Genomic DNA, 25,947 nt, shown 5'->3' on the forward strand with positions numbered 1-25,947 from the left:
TATACTATGACTTGTATAGTATTTGTATAATTGGTGAGTGCAGCAGGATTAGTAAAACTAAACACACTTAGGCCCCCCTCTCTGGAATGGAAGGTTCTGATTGGCTGTTTATGCTGTCAACCAAGCCTACAAAGATTACAGGGACGTAAGAGATCATTTTTCAGCTATAAACAATGAATTCTTTTCTGTTTTTTCCACTAATGTCCCTTTAACTGGGCGGAGCGTGCTGTGCTGAGTCATTGGACGCAAAGCACATTACTATAAAGAAGTCCCCCTCTTTCTAAGAAAACCATCTAGACTTCTAGACTTCTAAGAAAACCATCCACCTCTGTAGACTTATAAGAAGATCATCCACCTCCGTCATGGCTAGCAAGAAACTTATCACTGTCCTAGGAGCCACAGGTAAGAGGAAGAACATCTGAGATGAAAGAAATAAACCATAACTGAATTATGCTTAGTTTGCTTAAAGTATAACTAAAGGCAAAACTTTTTTTTAGATCTGGATAGAGTGTAGATGGATTAGGACCCCTGCCAGTTTTTATTGCGGTCTGTGACCCCATTAGGGAGATTCACCCTTTCTATTTGTCCTATATACCAGGGGCATTGCTAGGTCTAGAAAAGATCTGGGGCTAGAGCCCATAGCAGAGAAGTAAAGTCATATGCTTGGGCGGGCATACAAATGTATATAATGTGTGTGTGTAACATTATATATTATCATTAAATTAGGGTACCCAAAGCCTCCCCTCATTACATCAGGGTCCACAGAAAGCCCCCCCCTTACATTAGGGTCACCAGAGAGCTTGTAATGTTACCTGCCACAAGATGCAGATTGTTACATACAGAGAGGCTAGTGTATATAGAAGACAGGTGAGAGAGAAATGCCGCTCACAAAGCTTCAACACTTGAACAAGTGCTCCCGCCCTACTACAAACTCTCAGGTGCTGGCTCTGCACAATCGTGTAGAAAAAGGAAGGAAATCCTGGACTGCCACACTCCATGAAAAAGGCATCTTTATTAGCAAAAAATTGGTAAAAATCCAAAAAACAGTCACATTAAAGAGTGGATATAACAGGGATTAAGGCTAACGCGTTTCACATCAAAAGCTGCTTACTCATAGTTGTGAGTAAGCATTTTTTGATGTGAAACACATTAGCCTTGATCCCTGATGTGACTGTTTTTTGGATTTTTACCAATTTTTTGCTAATAAAGATGCCTTTTTCATGGAGTATATAGAAGACAGGCTAGTGCAGCCTTTCTCAACCTTTTCAACACAGAGGAACCCTTGAAATAGTTCTCTGGTGTTAGGGAACCCCTGCTAAAAAATTAGAAATCTACAACTCAGGATACATTAGTGTGATGGCCAGTAGGAAGCATGGTCCTTACACTTGTGGTCATTGGGAAGAATTACGTCCTTACAGATAGTTAAAAAGATCAATGGTGTCAGTGGGAACTTATTTGAGAGGCAGAAATTGCCCAATGCTGAAGGAACCCCTACCAACCTCTGGAGGAACCCTAGTTGAGAATCACTGGGCTAGTGTATACAGAGAGGCTGGGAATACGGAAAGGAGAGTGACTAGGTATACAGAGAGGCTAGAGGATACCTCCCAACATTTTGAGATGGGAATGAGGGACACCTACTAACAAAAGTATGTAGGCATAGGACACGCCCCCTGTCACACCCCCTTAAAGGAGAAATAACAAGAAAAATGTTACTTAAATCCACAAGGAGTTTTTTTTACCACTACTATTCCTTTATATTGGATTTTAAAATGTACAAATGCAGCAATTTAGAAATTGGATGAAAAGGTTTAGCACTGGGAAACACTTAAAAAAGTGCATTTTACATACAACTATATAGATCAGACCAAAATGAGGGACAAATGAGGAGGAAAGAGGGACAGAGGGACATTGCTCTAAATCAGGGACAGTCCCTCGAAATCAGGGACAGTTGGGAGCTATGCTAGAGTATACAGAGAGGGGAGAGGCTGGGTATACAGAGTTTCCCCCCTCCCCCTTGGTCTGTACTTACCTGCTCAGGAGCACTGTGTGAGATAGATCCTCCCGACTCGATGATATGGGTGGAGCAAGGGAGGAGGCTCACTCTCATACTCATCTCTCTTCTCTGGCTGTCAGTGAACCATCAAGTGCAAAGTAGTCAGTGAGAGTGCCGCGGCTGTGCGGGAAGCGCTGTGTCAGACAGCCTGGGGCACTATCACTGTGGGGCCGGCCCTGGGCAGATTCGGGGCTCCAGCCTCAATAGCCACCCCACTGCTATTTACTATTATCATTAACCACTTCAGTACCGGCGTATTGTCATATGACGTCCACAGATGGGATCTCCCATCCTGGGTGGACATCATATGACGTCCTGGGATTCCCGGCCGCCTAGGGGGCGCTCGCGCGCCGCCGGGAGCGCGCGCGCCCGCCGCGTTGCTCGGGACCCGGTGCGTGTGCCTGGCGGCCGCGATGTCCGCCGGGCACCCGCGATTGCCCGTTAACCGGGCCGGCATGTGGATCTGTGTGTGTAAACACACAGATCCACAGCCTGTCAGCTCTGAGGAGAGCGATCTGTGTTCCCAGAACGAGGAACACTGATCGGTCTCCTCCCCTTGAGCGTCCCCTCCCCCTTCAGTTAGTAATCACTCCCTAGGAAACATATTAACCCCTCCCCGCCCCCTAGTGGTTAACCCCTTCACTGCCTGTCACATTTACACAGTAATCAATGCAATTATAGCATTGATCGCTGTATAAATGTGAATGGTCCCAAAAATGTGTCAAAAGTGTCCGATGTGTCCGCCATAATGTCGCAGTCACGAAAAAAAATTGCGATCGCCGCTAAAAAAATAAATACATTTTTTTTTTAAAAAATGCCATAAATCTATCCCCTATTTTGTAGACGCTATAACTTTTGCGCAAACCAATCAATATACGCTTATTGCGGTTTTTTTTTACCAAAAATATGTAGAAGAATACGTATCGGCCGAAACTGAGGAAAAAATTTGTTTTTTTTAAAAAAAATTGGGATATTTATTATCTGCAAAAAGTAAAAAATATTGTGTTTTTTTTCAAAATTGTCGCTCTTCTTTTGTTTATAGCGCAAAAAATAAAAACCGCAGAGGCGATCAAATACCACCAAAAGAAAGCTCTATTTGTGGTGAAAAAAGGACGTCAATTTTTTTTGGGTACAACGTCGCACGACCGCGCAATTGACGTTTAAAGTGCGACAGCGCTGTAAACTAAAAATTGGCCGGGAAGGAAGGGGGTGAAATTGCCCTGTATTGAACCGGTTAAAAGTAAAATCCCAAATTTTGGGTTGTCCCCAGAAATGTAATAGAGGAAAAGTCTTCCAATGGGGGCATTAGTTCTGGTGGCGTGGGGATCCCCAAGAAATTCTCTTTGCAGGAATTTCCTCTCACTTCCTGTTTGGCTCTGGGACAGGAAGTGAAGGTAAACCTCTGCAATGGGACACAGATGGGGAAAAAAAAAATATAACAGGGGTTATCACCCTCCCTCATGCTTCTTTGACACATGCAGACCATTTGTCCGTTTTTCATCCATCCGTCGACGGATGAAAAATGGACATTAATGCATCTCTGGAATAAACGGATGCAAACAGATGATCATCTATTTACACCCGTTTACATACGCATTCGTCAACATCTGTGTTTTGAACGGATAAAGGCCCTATTTTTGTTCTGTTAAAAAAAAAAAACAGACGAAAAACAAATGTAGACAAATGGTCTATTTTTGCATTGGAAATGGATATAAAAAAACTGAAGAAAAAACGTGACTGAACTGATGCAACAAACGGTCTACATGTGTAAAAGGGGCCTTACTCTATCCAAAGCAAACAATAAAATAAAAAATTTGCCTATAGTTCTACTTTAAGCCTGATAGACTGGATTTTTTTTTAAGAATATATTTCTGGTTTCACATTTTTAAAAATCTTTTCTTGCATCTCTGCATTGCTGTTTATCTACATGACCATATCCTATATACAGTATCCCACAAAAGTGAGTACCCCCTCACATTTTTGTAAACATTTATTATATCTTTACATGTGACAACACTGAAGAAATGACACTTTGCTACAATGTATTTAATGTTATATTGTAAAGCGCTGCGTAAACTGTTGGCGCTATATAAATCCTTAATAATAATAATAATAATAATGTCTAAACCGCTGGCAACAAAAGTGAGTACACCCCTAATTGAAAATGTCCAAATTGGGTTCAATTAGCTATTCTCCCTCCCCGGTGTCATGTGACTCGTTAGTGTTACAAGATCTCAGGTGTGAATGGGGAGCAGGTGTGTTAAATTTGGTGTATTATTGCTCTCACTCACTTATACTGGTCACTGGAAGTTCAACGCACCTCATGGCAAAGAGCTCTCTGAGGATCTGAAAAAAAGAATTGTTGCTCTACATAAAGATGGCCTAGACTATAAGAAGATTGCCAAGACCCTGAAACTGAGCTGCAGCACGGTGGCCAAGACCATACGGCGGCTTAACAGGACAGGTTCCACTCAGAACAGGCCTTGCCATGGTCGACCAAAGAAGTTGAGTGCACGTGCTCAGCGTCATATCCAGAGGTTGTCTTTGGGAAATAGACGTATGATTGCTGCCAGCATTGCTGCAGAGGGTGAAGGGGTGGGGGGTCAGCCTGTCAGTGCTCAGACCATACACCGCACACTGCATCAAATTGGTCTGCATGGCTGTCATCCCAGAAGGAAGCCTCTTCTAAAGATGATGCACAAGAAAGCCCACAAACAGTTTGCTGAAGACAAGCAGACTAAAGACATGGATTACTGGAACCATGTCCTGTGGTCTGATGAGACCAAGATAAACTTATTTGGTTCAGATGGTGTCAAGTGTGTGTGGCGGCAACCAGGTGAGTACAAAGACAAGTTGCCTACAGTCAAGCATGGTGGTGGGAGTGTCATAGTCTGGGGCTGCATGAGTGCTGCCTGCACTGGGGAGCTACAGTTCATTGAGGGAACCATGAATGCCAACATGTACTGTGACATACTAAAGCAGAGCATGGTCCCCTCCCTTCAGAGACTGGGCCGCAGGACAGTATTCCAACATAACGACCCCAAACACACCTCCAAGATGACCCCTGCCTTGCTAAAGAAGCTGAGGGTAAAGGTGATGGACTGGCCAAGCATGTCTCCAGACCTAAACATTATTGAGCATCTGTGGGGCATCCTCAAACGGAAGGTCCGTGGTGTCATCATAGAGGAGTGGAAGAGGACTCCTGTGGCAACCTGTGAAGCTCTGGTGAACTCCATGCTCAAGAGGGTTAAGGCAGTGCTGGAAAATAATGGTGGCCACACAAAATATTGACACTTTGGGCCCAATTTGGACATTCTCACTTAGGGGTGTACTCACTTTTGTTGCCAGCGGTTTAGACATTAATGGCTGTGTGTTGAGTTATTTTGAGGGGACATCAAATTTATACTGTTATACAAGCTTTACACTCACTACTTTTTTTTCAAATATTTTATTTCTTAACCATCAAAGGCGAGTCTAGGTTCTCACAACAGTTTAACAGATATATTTAAGGAACAAAAACAATAGTCCAAAAATAGAAATCAGATCATTCATGGCCCTCAATATACATTCAGTGAGAATTAACGTCGAATAATGTTACGTACTTCCCTCCAATATGGTATTATCTTTGGACAGGACCAAAAAAAGTGTAGCATCGTACCTCTCTCCTCCAGACATCTCCAACAGCAAGCTGGCATTTCAGGGTAAAATTTATGTAGCATCTGTGGAGTATGGTACCACCGCGTAAATATTTTGTTATTAGTCTCCTGGATCAGACAGATGATTTCAGCGAGAGTCTAATCATTTTTTGTCTTTGACTAATTGTGAACTTAATTTCATCTCTCTCTTCCATCTCTCTATCCAAGATAGATATGGTTGTTCCGGAGGGGTAATCAGTAGACCATACATCCTTGAGAGTGTTTGCGTCAAAGTCCCTTTGTTCGAGCAGCACTCTTCAAATGTGGATAATTGTCGGCCTAACCTCTCCGGAGACTTGTGAGCAGGTACGTACTGTGGGGCCTGTCAGAGGGTGTAACTTTAAATAAGACGAGAGATTATCATAGCACCATGGTGCCCCTTTCAGTAAAACGTCAGTTTGAGCTTGCTCAATCCGAACCCAGAGTTTATCCGTTGAGTGGCGAATCCAGTCTATGAGTCGCCCCAGAAGTACAGCCTGATAGTATTTAAGTACATCGGGGAGTGCGATACCTCCATGTTTAGATAGAGATAGTTTGGATCTGGGAATGCGTGGTCTCTTATGTGCCCATATAAATCTGATAACTAAAGAATGGACCTGTTTAAAATACTGGGATGGTATCTTAATTGGTAAGGTTTTAAGTAAAAATAAGTACTTGGGTAGGATACTCATCTTTAAAAGATTGCATCTACCAAACCAGGAATGCAGTCCCCGATTCCACATCTCCAGAGAAATAGTATACACACTACTTTACATTGTAGCAAAGTGTAATTTCTAGAGTGTTGTCACATGAAAAGATATAATAAAATATTTACAAAAATGTGAGGGGTGTACTCACATTTTATTGTGAGATACCGTACATCATTGCAATGGACTGGCTTCCTGATTGTGTCAACTGATGACCTTGGCTGCACAATGTGTGGCGGCGTAGGCGGTTGTAGTTTTCACAATGGGAGCACATGAAAGGGTGACAGTACAGGAGTGGGGTTTACAGGAATTGCCCACACAAGGGGCTTTCATAGCAGGATCATAAGACCATTTTTTCAATATGTTGAATTTTGTAAAAAAAAGGGATACAAATGGAGTATACAGATGCCCACAAACTGACCAAATATGAAATAAGCAGAGTTGGGGTCCTTTCACGCAGAACGCAGTTGGCTGCATTTTGAACTGCATTCCAACTTCATAGACCGCCCAAAATCAAGGTAACTCTATGGGCATAGTTCACATCATAGCAATGCAGTCCAGTGCAGTTAAAAAAAAAAAAGTATAGCATGCTGCATTTTTCTGCACCGCAATTGCAGGGGATGCACTACAAACATGCTACAAATGTACCGCACCCACACCATACTGCGCCCCTTTAAGTCAAGAAAGCAAAGGCCAAAAAGGTATAGAAAAATGCACTGCAGATGCACTGCTAAATGCAGCACAGAACACATGCAAAATGGAGTCAAGTGCGTAGCAAGTGCATTTCAAATACATGTAAACATGCAGTCAAAAACGCACAGTTATGTTCAGTTTCTGTTGTGAATGGGCCCTAATAGTTACATCAAATGAGATATAAACTGCAGTACATTTGTTGTTTATACTTTGTGTACAGTTGATTATAAACAATCAGTATGGTGAGTTGGGCCCCTTTCACTCCAGCAGACCAATCAGGTCCGCCTGCCAATTTTTCAGGTAGCTCGGACCACCCATTGTTCTTTACGAGGCGGCGGATGTCACCCGCTGGCATCCGATCTGGCATGCTAAATGCAGACATGGGGATACGTTCGACATCGGATGTTAATGGACATGCAGTCCATTTCCATCTGACCATCCCATAGAGGAAAGCCAGCTCTGTGCTATGCAGAGCAGACACGGACCTGTCATCCACCTGTCATCAGCAGACAGAAATCCCCCCCCCCCTTTCCTGAGCAGGTGGATCTGCTTGAATAGATTCCACCACAGGTGAAAGGGGCCTAAGAGAAAACAAATATGAGCCATGAGGCCAAATTGATGAGTTAACCTTTGTAACCAACATGGCATTAGTACATGATCAGGGGATCAAGTGTTAAAAGGTAGTGGAAAGGAAGAAAAGAAAAATAGGAAAGATAAAGGAGAAGGAGGAGGGCTGGAGAAGAGTAGAAAAAAGGCAAGGGAGAGAGGAGAGAAGGGTATGACAGGGGTGTCTGGCCAACAGGGAAGCCAGACCCGCCAAGGGGATCATTGGGTGTCAATAGGTGGGCTATGGCATAGCTCCCAACTGTCCCTGATTTCGAGGGACTGTTCCTGATTTGAAACAAAGTCCCTCTGTCCTTCTTTCCTCCTCATTTGTCCCTCATTTTGGTCTAATCTATATAGAAGTTTATAAAATGCAATATTTATCTTTGAAAAAACTTTCCATTGCCAAACCTTTCATTCAATTTCTAAATTGCCGCAGTTGTAAATTTCAAAAGCCAACATAAAGGAATAGTAGTGGTAAAAAAAAAGACACTTGTGGGTTTAACCAATCATTTTTTTGTAGAATTCCCCTTTAGGGGGCGTGGCAGGGGGTGTGTCCTATGCCTGCATACTTTTGCTAATAGATGTCCCTCCGTCCCACTTCAAAAAGTTGGGAGGTATGGCCATGGGCTGTAAATTTTTAGAAATGTGTTGTGACTATTAGTGAAGACACTAGTCAGTTGGCATGAATATGTTATCAAGGCGAGATTCAACTTGAGAGAAACGGGTAAATACAGGATACATTTTAATAAATGAAAACTGCAGATTGAAAAAGAGTGAAACTTAATTTCTGTGAAACTGCATGAAACTTTTAAACCTCTAAAGGCCTCAAGGAATGAGGACCACATTGCCCCCCCCCCCCCCAAAAAAAAAAACAACAGTTTCACTTAAAGATAGAGCAGCAAATCAGATTTCAGTTTACTGATGCCACAACACTGTGGAAAATATGCTACCAATTCTAACCTCCTTTTAAAAATGTTATTTGTCAGGCTATACCTGACCAATATATGCTGAAAATTACCTGGCTCTCAGTTACATCTTCTCCCAATTTCATAGACAAAGTCATTTGTAGAATAATGACTGGTTGCCCAGAATAGGATATTGCATATTTGTTCCAGATCAAAAAGCATGGAAGGCCATCATGGAGGCCAGTAATGGCAGCCTCCATGTTTTTCTAAAGGCCCGTACACACGATCGGACTTTGACAACTAGCATGCAAATAATCTGTTGTAAGGCAACATCCGACCGTGTGTATGATTCATCGGACAAACTTTTTCGGTTTTCATCGGGCTTTTGTTGGCTGTGCGAATGGACAAACTTTCCGGCAACAAAAGTCCGATGGAGCAAAGTCCGATCGCGTGTACACAAAACCATCGGACAATGCAAAAGATCAGACAACAATACAGAAGTTGACCAAAGGGTGGCGCCGGAGAATTGAACGTCCTCTTTTTGATGTGTCTTCAGTACGTTGAAACATCACTACGTTCGTGTTTGTTGCCGAAAAAGTCCTGCCGTGTGTATGCTTAATTAGTTTACGGTCAACGCCCTTTGTACAAAAATCCACTGGAAAGTTTGTACAAAGTCTGATCGTGTGTATGAGGCTTAAGATATACTTTGCTTTAATAACTTGGCATTTTGGCCACAAACTTTGTATGCCACTAAGGCTGACCATACACTTGTAGATTTTTGAACAAATTACCCTTTAAAAATGTATAATTAAATTCTCAGTACATTCAATGACTTTGCTTTTAACATTCAATTTTGGATCAAATAGATTTCCCAAACAAAAAAAACGACATACACTGTTAGAAATTTGTTAGTTAAGGAAAAATGGTTTTATCCTGCTGCTACAAATTTTTTTTCTCGTCATTATGGTAAAAATGGATATTGCTTTGAACCCACTAATGATTAGAAAATGGAACAAATGTTTTTAAAATAAAACATTTTGAATAAGATTTTACTAGTGTATGGCCAGCTTTACAGTAGACCACTCCTCCAAATTTGTGCACATACATGACTTGCAATTTTCTTTTTTACCATATATCGTTGGTCAGTGTGCCCCATATCGTAGGTCACTTGTCAGTGTGAGCAGCCTGCGGGGGTCTGAATAGAAGTGAGCTTGATTGCCACAAAGTTACAATGTTGCTGTCTGAGCACTAGGGGAGAGGAGACTGATAAAATGCTTCCTCCTGCCTGCAGCAGCCGGATGGCATCATCTCGGCCAAGGCAAAGTCATTGGCTGGAGCTCATGAACTGCTTATAAATTGACACTGCCCTGAGAAAAGTATAATGCCTTGTACACACGATCGGACTTTCCGACAACAAAACCGTGGAATTTTGTTTGAATTTTGTTGGCTCCAACTTGTCTTGCATACACACGGTCACACAAATGTTGGCCAACAATTATGAACGTGGTGTTGTCAAAGAGGTAAGATGAGCCGAGAAAAAGGAAGTTCAATAGCCAGTGCGGCTGTCCCTTCTATTTCTCTATGTGGATGATGGCCCTGTAATTATTTTACGAAAAAATAAAAAAATCTAAGTACCCTTTTCCTAATCGATATACAAGTGTTACATGATCCAGATCTTTCCCAACCTGTCTGCAGGGAAACATAAGCAGGGGGAGCTTCTAGTCCATGTTCAAAATAAAATTTAAAAAAAAACAGCCTTTGGAATACAGATTAAAAATAAATAATATAACTAATCTGTTTTAAATTGGCATGCAAATATATATTTGAAATCAAATCTTTATTATTTTTTGGCAATAACATGGTGTGGGCGGATTTCTGCCAGTCACAGGCTGTGTCATGCCCCTCCAGTCTGTGTCTTAGAATAATAGGGAGGTGAAGCCTCCATTAATCTACATGTAATATCCCGCCCCCATTGTATTTAGCTGGTAAGTGGGTATGGAGGAGAAAAACGGGAATTCTCCCCCAGGAGGAAGGGGTTTTCTAGGCAGCAGGCAATGTATAGGGGTGACACTCAATTTAAAAAGAATAATTTTATTGAAACATATTGGAGATATTTAAAAGCGCAGGAGCACATGTAAAACTACACACAAATTGTACAATTAATCAAGCGCTTGGATAGTTCTGACGCGTTTCGACCCCATTGGGTCTTCTTCAGAGGATATGTATGCTCTGTAGAAAAAGTTTACATGCATAAAAATTGTATCAATGCAATTATGCAAAGTTATGTGTAATAGATATAAAGATGCAAAAACAATTTGAAGCATAATTACCAATCACGTGTGTATAGCCATTTCTCCTGAATCTGAGGCTTTCAAAGGACCTCCACCATCCAGCCCCGGCCCAAATCCCCCCGGCCTGTCAGCACCCCAGGGGAAAATGCCGAGCACAACTGCGCAACTTACGGTGGATTACACTTGTGGAATGCCCTGTAGTTGGCAAGGGGCGTGTGGGCTAGCGGCACGTGCGATCTGGACATCAAGCAATGACACTAATTAGTGCTTATAAAGGAATATAATTGTAATTTAATTCTAAATATGTATGCTTGAATAAGTTAGATGGTAATGATCATCATTTTTACCAGGTTTGGGCCATGACTATTGTATAACAGATGTATCCCATATACCCCTTATAGTTATTAACCCACCAAGCGAAAGATTGCTACAACCCCTACACCTTCTTTTCCCCAGAAATTGAGACCACACCAATCTGGAGTAAATAATTGACTGTAGCAGCCAATTCCTTTATTAATAATAATAATAATAATAACCAATCAAATAGAATTAACATAAATTAACATAACTGTATGAAAACACCTGAAATAAACCACCCCCATCTGTTAAATACTCCCATTGGTCTTTGCAGGGAAAAACCCACCAATCTTGCCACTTGATCCACTCCGGCACTGCGGTACCTTAACTAAAAAATAGGCCTCCGGCTGACATGCTAGCTCGGAGACAACAACCAATTGACCGCAGTGCACCCAATAACCAATTCCAGCTAAAACCCCTGTTAGCTGGAATACCAACAAACGGGCCTCATACTACCGATGGGTCCCGAACTCTTCATATCTGGGGTTTAATCCTTCACCTGCAAAGACCAACACCACGCTGCTGCCACGACATTCGCGCACTGTGGAATGTAAACAGATGAATTAATCTTGACACCATACTCACCAAACTTCAGGGAGGGAGGGTGGGAAGCTCGCTCCTCCTAACAAACTGAGCTGGGGAGGGATCTCTCCCACTGCTAAGCTAACTCTGCTCCACCCATTCCTTCAACCCCAACCAATCCCAGCATCTTTTACATAACATCTCCCTACTATGTTCCCCCTGTTAACACTGTCATGCCCGCCCTGCGCCCATTGCATTTTATTACTTTTGCTCCGGGCTTCATTTATGCCTAATTGCCACAGCAAATAAAATTATATGTGCTTAATAGTCAAGAAATAAAAACATGTATCCAAGTATACCCAGGAAAAGAAAGCAAAAATGGTGTAGATAAGAAAAGAAGGAAAAGGGGAATAAAAGGAGAAAAAAGATGTTGAGGGGAGTGAAACACATATTGACCTGTGGGGAATGGGTGGGAGGAAGGAGGGGGATGGAAGGGAAGAAACAGGGAAGGGAGAGAAGTGAGGGGAAAAAACAAGAGGAAAAAAGGGAAGGGAAACAACAAGGAGAGGAAAAAAGAAAAAAATCAAGAAAAAGAAGGAAAAGGAGAAGGCAAGACATAATCAGAAAGAAAAGATAAAGGGGGATTGGGAAATGAATGTGCAAAGTGAACGCTGCTGAAAGTGGAGGTGGACTCAAAATGAAAACAAAAACAAAAAGGAAGTGAATGGTGAGCGAAATAGTGGAAAGAAAACCAACACGAATGGATGAAGGAAAAATATAAGTGGAGAGAAAAGGTGAGGGGTGAATTAGCCAAGTGAAAAGTGAAGATAAAATAAGTGAAAGGGTAAAAAGGTGACAAAGTGATGACTGCAGTGCAAAGGAAACAAGAAATGCCAAAAAGAGGTGAATAAAACCCAAGGTTGTTTACCTGGGAGGTGCAAAACGTATGAGCAACACACCAATAAGGAGAAAGCAGTCTTTTAGGGTTGCGCAGAGTATAGGTATTGTAAGCAAAAAAGTGCCAGATCTGAAAGGAAATTATTAAAAGTATTTGGTTACTATCAGATATTCAAAGAATGTATGAAGTATGAAGAAATAATGAAGTTACCTATCACAGAGGTGCCCCTGTGTGGGTGGACTTCCTGCTGGAGCAGTGGGGATCAAATGAGGGATCCCACAAGGAACTGCTCACCTTAAGTACCAAGGATTGGACACCAATTATTGATGACAGAGGCCGCAGGTGCACGTCAGCCACCCCCACCCTACTTACCTATACAGGGACGGTGCTGACGATGTCAGCACTCCATGTGTAGTTCAACCGGCGTTCCGGAAGACAAGCTGTCCCAGCGTCGCTGTCATTTCCGCCACAAATGCATGGCGCCGTGACGTCATGCGTGTGCGGGCAAGGCGTCCAGAAGGATCCGGAATGCCACTGGCAGAGGGAGGTCTTGTCCTAGACAGTCCAGCCCTCTAGTGGACGTGTAGATAGGCACAGGGCCCTACACCTGTCTGCCCTGCCAGGAAGAAACAGTGGCAAGGCCAACTCTCCCAAAAAGGGAGGTGGCAAGGCCGGGAACCCGGATCGGGACCTAGATGGGGGAAAGATGAGGGTTACAAGACAATAGTAAATTAACAAATATAAAAAAAGTATACCTGAGACACAGTGTGGGAACCACAGCGTGCTTTAAATTGTCATTTTCTATCCGAAGGCAGAAAATGTAAACACCTGCAGCGGCCCACAATCTATTTGTATGGAATGGAAGTTTTTTGGAGCTGAGAGCTATTTGGAATATATTCAAAGAGTCCATAGATTGTCTTCAGCATAGTCTATTCATAGTACAAGATGAAAATATGTTAATATTACATATCAGTCAAAAATGGATACAGTGGAGGAAATAAACGTTTATCCAAAATAGAAACACATTTATATACAACTACATGGGGGAAAGAAAATGGAATATAGGTACAACCAAACAAATAAACTATGCCAGAACAAGAGATAATAAAAAAAAAATAATAATGTATAATTTTAACCACAATACGAACATATTTAATGTGTTTTGCTTGAGGAGAAGCCTCGCAGAAAAGGGGCAAAATAAATTGATTCATTGAGTCCGGGGGGTGATGTGGCCTGTAACTGGAAGATCCATTTTTGCTCTTTCTGGAGCAGGACCTTATTCCAGTCACCTCCCCTGTCTGGTATCTGTGCTTTATGGAGTACTGTAAAGGTTACATTAGGCACCTTATAGTTATGTTCGAAAACGACATGTCTCCCGATTGGGAGATATCTATTCCCAATTTCCATGCTGTACATGTGTTTAGATATTCGTCGCCAAAGTTCTTGCTTTGTTTTGCCGATGTAATAGGCGCCGCAGTCGCCCCTCCAGTTTGTGTCTTAGAATAAGAGGGAGGTGAAGCCTCCATTAATCTACATGTAATATCCCGCCCCCATTGTATTTAGCTGGTAAGTGGGTATGGAGGAGGAGGGATGGAGTGGGCTGTCATATACTGCTGTGTGTACACCCACATGTGTGACTCTATAGTCACATGGGCTGCTTAGATGTGATAGGGAGGAAATGCTCAGCATAGAAACTCACTGAAAACTGAGCATGTGCAGAGCTGCCAACACTGCTCTGCAAAATCCCTAGCTGAATTGGGATCATGAACAGAAGAGGGAGATAGAGAGCAGCAGGATCAACTAGGTTTTTTGCAGAATACAAAGGCAAATCCCATAGTGCCTGAGTATGAACAGCATGTAATACAGCATGTGTTGATAGTTTTTTATGATGTTGGTTTAGTGACAATTTAACCACTTACCAACCGGCCCATAGCCGAATGACGGCTGCAGAGCGGTTGGATAACTCTGGGTGGACGTACTATGACGTCCTCCCAGAATTCCCCTGGGGCGCGCCCCCTGGGGCGCGCACCCGAACACATCCGTGACCGCCGGGTCCAGGGGACCCGGCGCATCACGGATCCCGGTAAATGGCCGCTGATCGCGGCCGTTTACCATGTGATCGAGCCGTCAAATGACGGCGCGATCACATGTAAACAGACCGGCGTCATCTGATGACGCCGGTTCCTCTCCTCCCCTCCTGTGTACCGATCGGTACACAGTGAGCGGGGAGGGGGATGGATGGATGTCTGCAGCGCTGTGGGCTGGATGTGTAGTGCCCACAGCGCTGCACAGAGACATCCATCCATCCATGCTCAGCCATCCCTCACTACTAATGCTGTGCAATACTCTGCAATACCAGCACAATACTCTGCAATGCTGTGCAATACTCTGCAATACCCCCACAATACTCTGCAATACCCCCACAATACTCTGCAATACCCCCACAATACTCTGCAATGCTGTGCAATACTCTGCAATACCCCCACAATACTCTGCAATACCCCCACAATACTCTGCAATGCCCCCACAATACTCTGCAATGCCCCCACAATACTCTGCAATACCCCCACAATACTCTGCAATACCCCCACAATACTCTGCAATGCTGTGCAATACTCTGCAATACCCCCACAATACTCTGCAATACCCCCACAATACTCTGCAATGCCCCCACAATACTCTGCAATGCCCCCACAATACTCTGCAATACCCCCACAATACTCTGCAATACCCCCACAATACTCTGCAATGCTGTGCAATACTCTGCAATGCCCCCACAATACTCTGCAATGCTGTGCAATACTCTGCAATGCCCCCACAATACTCTGCAATGCCCCCGCCATACTCTGCAATGCCCCCCGCCATACTCTGCCATGCCCCCGCCATACCCCGCCATACTCCGCCATACCCCGCCATACCCCGCCATACTCCGCCATACCCCGCCATACCCCGCCATACTCCGCCATACCCCGCCATACTCCGCCATACTCCGCCATACTCTGCCATACCCCGCCATACTCTGCCATACCCCGCCATACTCCGCCATACCCCGCAATACCCTGCCATACTCCGCCATACCCCGCAATACCCCGCCATACTCCGCAATACCCCGCCATACTCCACAATACCCCGCCATACCCTGCCATGCTGAGCCATGCTCAGCTGTACTCGGCCTCTGTATGTGGCATGTGGCCAGGCTGTGGAAGTCTCACACATGGGGTATCGCCGTACTCAGGAGGAGCGGGAGAATCTATTTTGGGGTGTCATTTTTGGTATGTACATGTTATGTGGTAGAAATATTGTATAAATGGACAACTTTGTGTTAAAAAAAAAAAAGCGTTTTAACCACTTCCTGCCCACCGACCGTCATACAACGTCCTTGACTTTGTGCGGAGATATCTGAATGATGGTTGCAGCTACAGGCATCATTCAGATATCAGCTTTTTCAGCCGGCGATTCCCTAAACCATGAGAATGATCATAGCAGCTGTTCCACTGCTTGATTGTTCTTACGGGAGGCGAGAGGGGACGTCCCCCCTTCCCGCCGCCTTGCGGTGCTTCTACCGACTCACCGCTACGATCGAAGCCAGGATCTTTTTTTTTTCATTTTTTTTTAATTTCAGGCTTCCCAGCCTAGAGGTGAGATGTGGGGTCTTATTGACCCCATATCTCACTGTAAAGAGGACCTGTCATGCCATATTCCTATTACAAGGATGTTTATATTCCTTGTAATAGGAATAAAAGTGGTCAAAAATTTTTTTTTTTGGGAAAAAAGCATCAAACTAAAATAAATAAAGTAAAATGAACAATAAAAAAAAAAAAAAAAATTTTAAAGCGCCCCTGTCCCTGTGTGCTCGCATGCAGAAGCGAACGCATACGTAAGTCCCGCCCACAATACTCTGCAATACCCCCACAATACTCTGCAATGCTGTGCAATACTCTGCAATGCCCCCACAATACTCTGCAATGCTGTGCAATACTCTGCAATGCCCCCACAATACTCTGCAATGCCCCCGCCATACTCTGCAATGCCCCCCGCCATACTCTGCCATGCCCCCGCCATACCCCGCCATACTCCGCCATACCCCGCCATACCCCGCCATACTCCGCCATACCCCGCCATACCCCGCCATACTCCGCCATACCCCGCCATACTCCGCCATACTCCGCCATACTCTGCCATACCCCGCCATACTCTGCCATACCCCGCCATACTCCGCCATACCCCGCAATACCCTGCCATACTCCGCCATACCCCGCAATACCCCGCCATACTCCGCAATACCCCGCCATACTCCACAATACCCCGCCATACCCTGCCATGCTGAGCCATGCTCAGCTGTACTCGGCCTCTGTATGTGGCATGTGGCCAGGCTGTGGAAGTCTCACACATGGGGTATCGCCGTACTCAGGAGGAGCGGGAGAATCTATTTTGGGGTGTCATTTTTGGTATGTACATGTTATGTGGTAGAAATATTGTATAAATGGACAACTTTGTGTTAAAAAAAAAAAAAGCGTTTTAACCACTTCCTGCCCACCGACCGTCATACAACGTCCTTGACTTTGTGCGGAGATATCTGAATGATGGTTGCAGCTACAGGCATCATTCAGATATCAGCTTTTTCAGCCGGCGATTCCCTAAACCATGAGAATGATCATAGCAGCTGTTCCACTGCTTGATTGTTCTTACGGGAGGCGAGAGGGGACGTCCCCCCTTCCCGCCGCCTTGCGGTGCTTCTACCGACTCACCGCTACGATCGAAGCCAGGATCTTTTTTTTTTCATTTTTTTTTAATTTCAGGCTTCCCAGCCTAGAGGTGAGATGTGGGGTCTTATTGACCCCATATCTCACTGTAAAGAGGACCTGTCATGCCATATTCCTATTACAAGGATGTTTATATTCCTTGTAATAGGAATAAAAGTGGTCAAAAATTTTTTTTTTTGGGAAAAAAGCATCAAACTAAAATAAATAAAGTAAAATGAACAATAAAAAAAAAAAAAAAAAATTTTAAAGCGCCCCTGTCCCTGTGTGCTCGCATGCAGAAGCGAACGCATACGTAAGTCCCGCCCACATATGAAAACGGTGTTCAAACCACACATGTGAGGTATCGCTGCGATCGGTAGAGCGAGAGCAATAATTTTGGCCCTAGACCTCCTCTGTAACTCAAAACATGTAACCAGTAAAAAATTTTAAAGCGTCGCCTATGGGGATTTTTGAGTAGCAAAGTTTGGCGCCATTCCACAAGCGCGTGCAATTTTGAAGGGTGACATGTTGGGTATCTATTTACTCGGCGTAACTTCATCTTTCACATTATGCAAAAACATTGGGCTAACTTTACTGTTTTGGTTTTTGTAAAGCACAAAACATATTTTTTCCCAAAAAAAAGCGTTAAAAAAATTGCTGCGCAAATACCGTGCGAGATAAAAAGTTGCAACGACCGCCATTGTATTCTCTAGGGTCTTTGCTAAAAAAACATATATAATGTTTTGGGGTTCTAAGTAATTTTCTAGCTAATAAATGATGATTTTTACATGTAGGAGAGAAATGTCAGAATTGGCCTGGGTGCTCCAGAACGCCTGAAGGTGCTCCCCTGCATGTTGGGCCTCTGTATGTGGCCACGCTGTGTAAAAGTCTCACACATGTGGTATCACCATACTCGGGAGTAATAGCAGAATGTGTTTTGGGGTGTAATTTGTGGTATGCATATGCGGTCTGTGAGAAATACCCTGCTAATATGACAATTTTGTGGAAAAAAAAAAAGTAAAAAAAAAACCTTGATTTTGCAAAGAATTGTGGGAAAAAATGACAACTTCAAAAAACTCACCATGCATCTTTCTAAATACCTTGGAATGTCTTCTTTCCAAAAAGGGGTCATTTGGGGGGTATTTGTACTTTTCTGGCATGTTAGGGTCTCAAGAAATTAGATAGGCCGTCAGTAATTCAGGTGTGATCAATTTTCAGATATGCGCACCATAGCTTTTGGACTCTATAACTTTCAAAAAGACCAAATAATATCCACCGATTTGGGTTATTTTTACCAAAGATATGTAGCGGTATAAATTTTGGCCAAAATATATGAAGAAAAATTACTAATTTGCAAAATATTATAACAGAAATGAAGAAAAATGTATTTTTTTTACAGATTTTTCGGTCTTTTTTCTTTTACGGCGCAAAAAATAAAGAACCCAGCAGTGATTAAATACCACCAAAAGAAAGCTCTATTTGTGTGAAAAAAAGGACAAAAATTTCATAAAGATACAGTGTTGCATGACTGAGTAATTGTCATTCAAAATGTGAGAGCACCAAAAGCTGAAAATTGGTCTGGTTAGGAAGGGGGTTTAAGTGCCCAGTTGTCAAGTGGTTAAGGGCCTCTCATGAGCTGAAAACCATAGGTTAGTTCACACTATTATATGGGCCTGTCCAAGCATAAGAATGTAGGGTGGGGGGGCTATAGAAAAAAACTGGTAAGATAGAGGAACTAGAGAAATCCTGGGGGATGGAAGAGTAAGGAAGGCGATCAGGGGCTAGAGATGAGGGAAGGGGTCAGAGACCATCAGGAGGTTGGGTTCAGGAGATGATACATAGGATGATATTCCCCTCGGATCTGGGACCTGGAGCCTAATGAGTAGGCTAATATGTATTTCAGGCTAAGGGAGGTTAAAATATGGAAAGGTGTAAGTAGGCCATGGTTTCCGTATTTTAAGAAATTTAGACTGTGATTCAATCAAAATACTGGATACGTTTTCATCAACCAGTGTCTCGTATCACTTGTTTAGCAGCCAGGAACAAATATATAGCTAATTTCTGTTGGTATAAGTAAAGGAACTGCATGCTGAAGGACCATCTTTGCACCATGTATGTAACTCCTCTCCACGTAGACCACACCTTACAAAACATCTGCCATGGTAGATTGGGTTAGAATGAACTCTGAAACCACCAAAAGAGAACCTTCTATGCCATTTCCAAAATGGATGTATTAAAAGGAGTATTTAATTCTAGACCAGATTTTACTACAGTTCTCCACATCTAGAGGGTAAGTGAGATCCCACTCTCAGGGAGCTAACATTCTAAAAGAAGTGTTCATCAATGGCAGCTCCCATACCAATACCAATCACTTTACAAGTCTTGAAAATTATTTTTTTGTATATCGTGAAATGTCTGGAATGTATTCATGAAGACATGTATACCGTAGTTATTATTATTATTAATATTATTATTATACAGGATTTATATAGCGCCGAAAGTTTACGCAGTGCTTTACAACATTAGGGCAGACAGTACAATTACAATACAATTCAATACAGGGGGGAATCAGAAGACCCTGCTCTTTAGAGCTTACAATCTAGGAGGGAGGGTCAAGTTATACAAAAGGGTAATAGCTGTGGGGGATGAGCTAATGGAGAAAATAGTGCAGTTGTTAGATGGAGGCAGGATAGGCTTCTCTGAGGAGGAAAGTTTTAAGGGATCGCCTAAAAGTGGATAAATTTGGAGACAGTCTGACAGATTGGGGTAGCGAATTCCAGAGGATGGGTGAGGCTCGGGAGAAGTCCTGGAGGCGGATATGGGAGGAGGTGATGAGGGAGCTAGAGAGCAGGAGGTCTTGGGAGGAATGAAGAGGGCGATTAGGTTGGTATTTTGAGACTAGGCTAGTGATGTAGCTGGGGGCAGAGTTGTGGATGGCCTTGTAACTTATTGTTAGTCTTTTGAATTTAATTCGTTGGGCAAGTGGTAGCAAATGGAGGGATTGGCAGAGAGGGGTAACAGACACTGAGCGGTTTGTAAGGTGGATGAGTCTGGCAGCAGCATTCATGATGGACTGAAGGGAAGATAGTCTATTTAAAGGTAAGCCAATGAGGAGGGAGTTGCAGTAGTCAAGGCGTGAGATAACCAGGGAGTGAATCAGGAGCTTTGTGGTTTCCTTGGTTAGAAAGGGACTTTATTTAGAGATGTTGCGGAGTTTGAGTCGGCAAGCTTTAGAAAGTGATTGGATGTGGCGCCGAAAGGAGAGTTCAGAGTCCAGGATAACACCTAGCACGCTGACATGTGGGGGTGGGTGGATGGTTGTGCCATTGCTCTTGAGAGAGAAGTCAGGAGAAGAGGCACGTTGGGGAGGAAATATTATAAGCTCGGTTTTGGACAAGTTGAGTTTGAGGAAGTGGTGTGACATCCATACAGATATGTCTGTTAGTAAGTTAGTGATGCGTGAGGAGACTGATGGCGTGAGTTGAGGGGTGGAGAGATAGATTTGTGTGTCGTTAGTGTAGAAATGATATTGAAAGCCGTGAGAGGTTATCAGCTGACCCAGGGAAGAGGTGTAGATTGAAAATAAAAGAGGTCCAAGAACAGAACCTTGGGGGACCCCGATGGAGAAGGGAAGAGGAGTGGAGGAAGTAGAATTGTAAGTGACACTGAAGGTGCGTTGAGATAGGTAGGATGAGAGCCACTGAAGAGCACAGTCACGGAGACCAAGGGAGTAAAGTTTTTTGAGGAGGAGGGGGTGGTCAACCGTATCAAAGGCAGCTGAAAGGTCCAGAAGTTGGAGTACAGAATAGTGTCCCTTGGTTTTGCAGTTAGTAGGTCATTTGTGAGTTTTACAAGGTCCACTTTCACACTCCTCAGACCTTCATATGTATACCTGTTTGATGCCCTTCTTGCAGGAGCACAAGGTGGTTCAGTGGTCAAGGCTCTTCTGCTGGACAGCTCGTATGCAGTCAGGGCGGTGACGCGTGATGTCAGCAAACCAGCTGCTGTAAAGCTGAAGGAGGCTGGCGCAGAGGTAGTAGCTGCAGATATGAATGACGAGAAGAGCCTTAAGTCGGCATTCAGTGGAGCTTATGGAGCTTTTGTGGTCACCAACTTCTTTGATCACTTTAGTAAGGAGAAAGAATTTGAACAGGTAATAACTGCTATTAGTGACTTTTTTTTATATGCAAGGGGTAAAAGGGGTGCCCAAAATTGGAATAAATCAGAGGAACCAATGTATTTCTTAAGAATCCATCTATTTCTTTATTTGTGCAACTAAAACAAGCCTACACGTTTTAGAAGTACTCTTCTTCATCAGGGCTGGTAGAAAGCTCACCGAGTAATAGGTTTGCTACATGTGTTAGAAAAACCTTTAATAAGCACCTGGCTTGAATGAAGCTCAGTCCATAGCTGGAGCGAATGCTAGAGAAGGTAAAGGGCTGGCTTGACATCTTATATACTGTATTTTAAATACAGTAAGCTGCATCTATGAACAGATGCAGAATAACCATTGACAACTGTTTCTACATAGGGGGTTATTTACGAAAGGCAAATCCACTTTGCAATGGAAGTGCACTTGGAAGTGCAGTTGCTGTAAATCTGAGGGGGACATGCAAGGGAAATAAAAAAACAGCATTTTTGCTTGTAAATGATTGGATGATAAAATCAGCAGAGCTTCCCCTCATTTCAGAGCTTCCCCTCAGATGTACAGTGACTGCACTTTCAAGTGTACTTGCAGTGCACTTGTGGTGCAAAGTGGATTTGCCTTTAGTAAATCAACCCCATAGTGCAAATGTGTCCCCCTAACATTCAAACTGTTTTTGACTGGTTGTCTACCAGCAAGCACTTAATTGGTGCAACACCATCTGCTGCCAGGAAGTCAATCACAGCATGTTGCTTAAATTGCATGGATGATGGTTCATCACAGGTTTCCTTTTAATACAGAGTAGCAAAAATACATTCATTGTAATGATATTACTTTAACTGAGCTTGTCCCATATCAGTGCTGCCATCTGTTGGTGAAATATGAATGTAAAAAAATTCTACTAAAACATTGCCCTGGTTAATTCAACCATTCTAGCAGCTTCTAGTATTGTGCTACTGAAGAAAATGTCCAATAGGGTTGACTGCAACAAGTTAAAAAAAAGAGTCTACTGCAGTATGTTAATATTGGCCAGGACTTGATGAGGTTCCTATGACTGAGGACAGAGGCTGTTTTCTTACCCAATACAATATTGCTCCTACTCTCAAAGGCTTTGTAATTCCTAATGAGGCCCTGCCTACAAAAGTTGCTATGTGGTTTCTTGTGTTGCAGGGAAAACGGATCGCAGACATCTGCAAACTGCAGGGCCTAAAGCACGTAGTCTTTAGTGGTCTGGAAAATGTCCACAAATTGACCGGAGGCAAGCTGAAGGTTCTTCACTTTGATGGTAAAGGAGAAGTGGAGGAATATTTTAGGCAGATTAAAGTACCCATGACCAGCACAAGACTCGCCTTTTACTTCGAGAACTACCTGACTAGCTGCAGACCGAAGAAATGCCCAGATGGCAAGACATATCAGTTGGGTAAGGTTTCATTGAGAGTATTGTGTAGTTACAGTTATACATTCATAAATGCTTGTACATTCATGGAGCCATTTATGAAGGCAAGGTGGGCACATAGTGGGGCATGCAGTTTGATGGGTGCCATGGTGGAGGCACTAAGAAAGGACATCAGTGAGAAACAGAACCCAAGAGCCACAAAAGACAAAATCCATCCAATTAGATTACAAACCCACGTTTATAATTAAAACAACTGCGCTTAGGATAGGGGTAGAGAGATAGGTTTGCTGCCTCACCTAATAGGGCTCCCCTAGGGGTACTCTAAATAATGAAGAGCCAGACAAAGAAATGGGGTATGTGGCGCTACCTAATGGCTAAGGGCAAATAGATGTATGTGGGGGGAGTGAGAGGACTGCACCGTAAGTGTGTGAACCCCAGCAGTGCACAATTCATAAACCCCAACCTGGGATAAAGTGTCAGTACCTCATATATTGATGTGTCTGTGGCGTGTATGTGGGTGTGACAATAGGAAACATATACACCCTGTAAATCGGGTAAGTCAACTGCCGTGCAGGATGGCCCCTGCATATATTTATTTTCACTGTGCTATTTTGGTAGTTGGATGTAATACTACCAGGCACTCACTATTTGTTTTATTGTGTAATTATGTCTCATACTTATTTGGTTATGTAGTTGCTGGGACCTACATGCCACTTATTCACTTTTTTGTGCATATACATATATCACACAATTATAGGTCGTGCTCTGTGGCTACCATATACAGGGGACATCCTGCACGGCAGTTCACTTACACGATTTACAGGGTATATATGTTTCCTATTGTCACACCCACATACACTCCACAGACACATCAATATATGAAGTACTGACACTTTATCCCAGGTTAGGGTTTATGAATTGTGCACGGCTTAGGGTTCACACACTTACGGTGCAGTCCTCTCACTCCCCTCACATATGTCTGTTTGCCCTTAGCCATTAGGTAGCGCCACGTACCCCATTTCTATGTCTGGTTCTAGATTACAAACCCAATGCCATATCTCAAGCAAACAAACACCCGTGTATTGGGGGGTTGCGTTCATGCTGTGGCTGCACCACACTCCCCCTATAAATAATAGACAGTCATAGTCCAATCAAAGCACATAGGATTTGGACCGTTGTGTTGAAGCACCCCTATAGAAAACAATAGGCAGACATGGTCCCATAAATGTAGAAAGCACTTGGATTGTGGTACCATAGCACCACACTGCCCTTACAGAGAACAATAGGTAGTCATGGTCCTATCAAAGCAGCTTGCATTTGAACCATTGTGTTGTAGCACAATGGTCTAAATGCTATCTGCGTTGATAGGACCATGGCTTCCATTGTTCTCTTTACCTGTAGGCTGTGTGTGGTGCAGTCGAAGGCCCAAAACAACAAGGGGTTGAGCCATTACAGACCGAATGTAGCCATTAGAGAGAATCAGAAAGCTAGTGGTGACCCTGCATTTGTTTAAATGCGAATTTGAACGGTTCCATTTTACTTTAAATTTCTCATTGTTCTATCCTTAACTCCCCTTTAGTTCTTCCCATGGGAGCTGTTCCAATGGATGGAATATCTGTCGCAGATCTCGGCCCAATTGTCCACAGTATCCTACAGAATTCCTCAGAATACATCGGGAAGAATATCGGCTTGAGTGCAGATAAGCTAACTGTTCAACAATACGCAGAGATCTTCTCTGAGGTGACCGGAAAGACCATTGTAGACTCCAAGGTGAGGCTGGTTATATTCCATTGACCATCTACTTGTTTCTAGCGGTGCTGTCATCATCCTTAGAGGCAGAAACCTTCACATTTCATAAACTGAAATCAGTCCATTTATTGCCACAGAACATTGGCACCTGGTAAATTCTCCTTTAGTGCTAACAAGGCATTTAGTTCAATAGTTCTTGTCTTGGCATCAAATATCCAGAGGAGGAGAAGAGAAGGATTTGTAACACATTTTTCATAAAAAATTAAATTGACCAAAAAAACATACTTTTTAGTGTTGAAAAATCTTCTCTTTTGTTGTCCACATAGATCACCCCTGAGGCATATGAAAAACTCGGCTTTCCAGGAGCAGATGAGATGGCAAATATGTTTAGATTCTACCATATGAGACCTGATCGCAATGTGGAGTTGACCCACAAACTGAACCCAGACCTGAAAACCTTTAAACAGTTTATGGTTTCCAAGAAGGACACTTTTAAAGACTTGTAACATGTCATTACCTAATATATATCAGCATTAAAACTTTTTTCTTTATCATAAACTGCTCTACTTTATATGAGTAAAATTGTTGTGGTGTTGCTGTTCATATCACTCATAATTTATTGTTTTCGCCATCAGTCATTAGCTCCACCACGGCATCCTCTGATGGACCTCAGATGCCCTGAACATGTCTGAGACATGTAAAACCTATAAAACATTTTACTGTCCTCTAATAGTCCACAAACATTTTAGAGTTAAAATCCAGGCACAAAATTTTTTATTTAAATATATTTCTTAATAGCTACAAACCAAGCTAAGCCTCAAATGATTTTGCAAACTCAGTTATTACTTTGTAGAAGTAGTAATAGTATCATCACTGTTCTGTACATAGCCTGTGCAGAGAGCAGAGCTGCGGGAGGGACCCATTAGGCCCAACCCACTGTAGGCTTCCTGAAGAAGGGGCAGAGACAAGGCCAATCACCCTGCACAAGTAGAGGGAGCACCAGTTATTGGTCTTTTTTACGGGAAGCTCCTGCACTAAGGTTACAAGATTTTTCAAATTAAATCCAGAAATGTCTTACTGACCATGCCCACTTTTAACCACACCCATAAAACAACAACCCATTTGTAGTCACACCCCCATTTTTTAACACACCCTGAAACAATTGGTCAGAATGTTTGGAACAAGAGGCAGACAAGGTGCGATGACATAA

General features: G+C 43.1%; 1 protein-coding gene across 1 annotated transcript; it reads left to right on the forward strand.

Moving 5' to 3' along the window:
* Positions 1-235: 235 nt before the first annotated feature.
* Positions 236-25,295, forward strand: LOC141148619 (nmrA-like family domain-containing protein 1). The gene is made up of 5 exons (XM_073636227.1): positions 236-402; positions 21,363-21,601; positions 22,763-23,012; positions 24,568-24,758; positions 25,064-25,295. The coding sequence occupies exons 1-5, from the start codon at positions 363-365 to the stop codon at positions 25,241-25,243; spliced, it is 900 nt and encodes a 299-aa protein (XP_073492328.1). The 5' UTR covers positions 236-362; the 3' UTR covers positions 25,244-25,295.
* The last annotated feature ends 652 nt before the right edge of the window (positions 25,296-25,947 follow it).

Source organism: Aquarana catesbeiana, linkage group LG06, assembly GCF_042186555.1.
Source record: "Aquarana catesbeiana isolate 2022-GZ linkage group LG06, ASM4218655v1, whole genome shotgun sequence".
Lineage (NCBI taxonomy): Eukaryota > Metazoa > Chordata > Amphibia > Anura > Ranidae > Aquarana > Aquarana catesbeiana.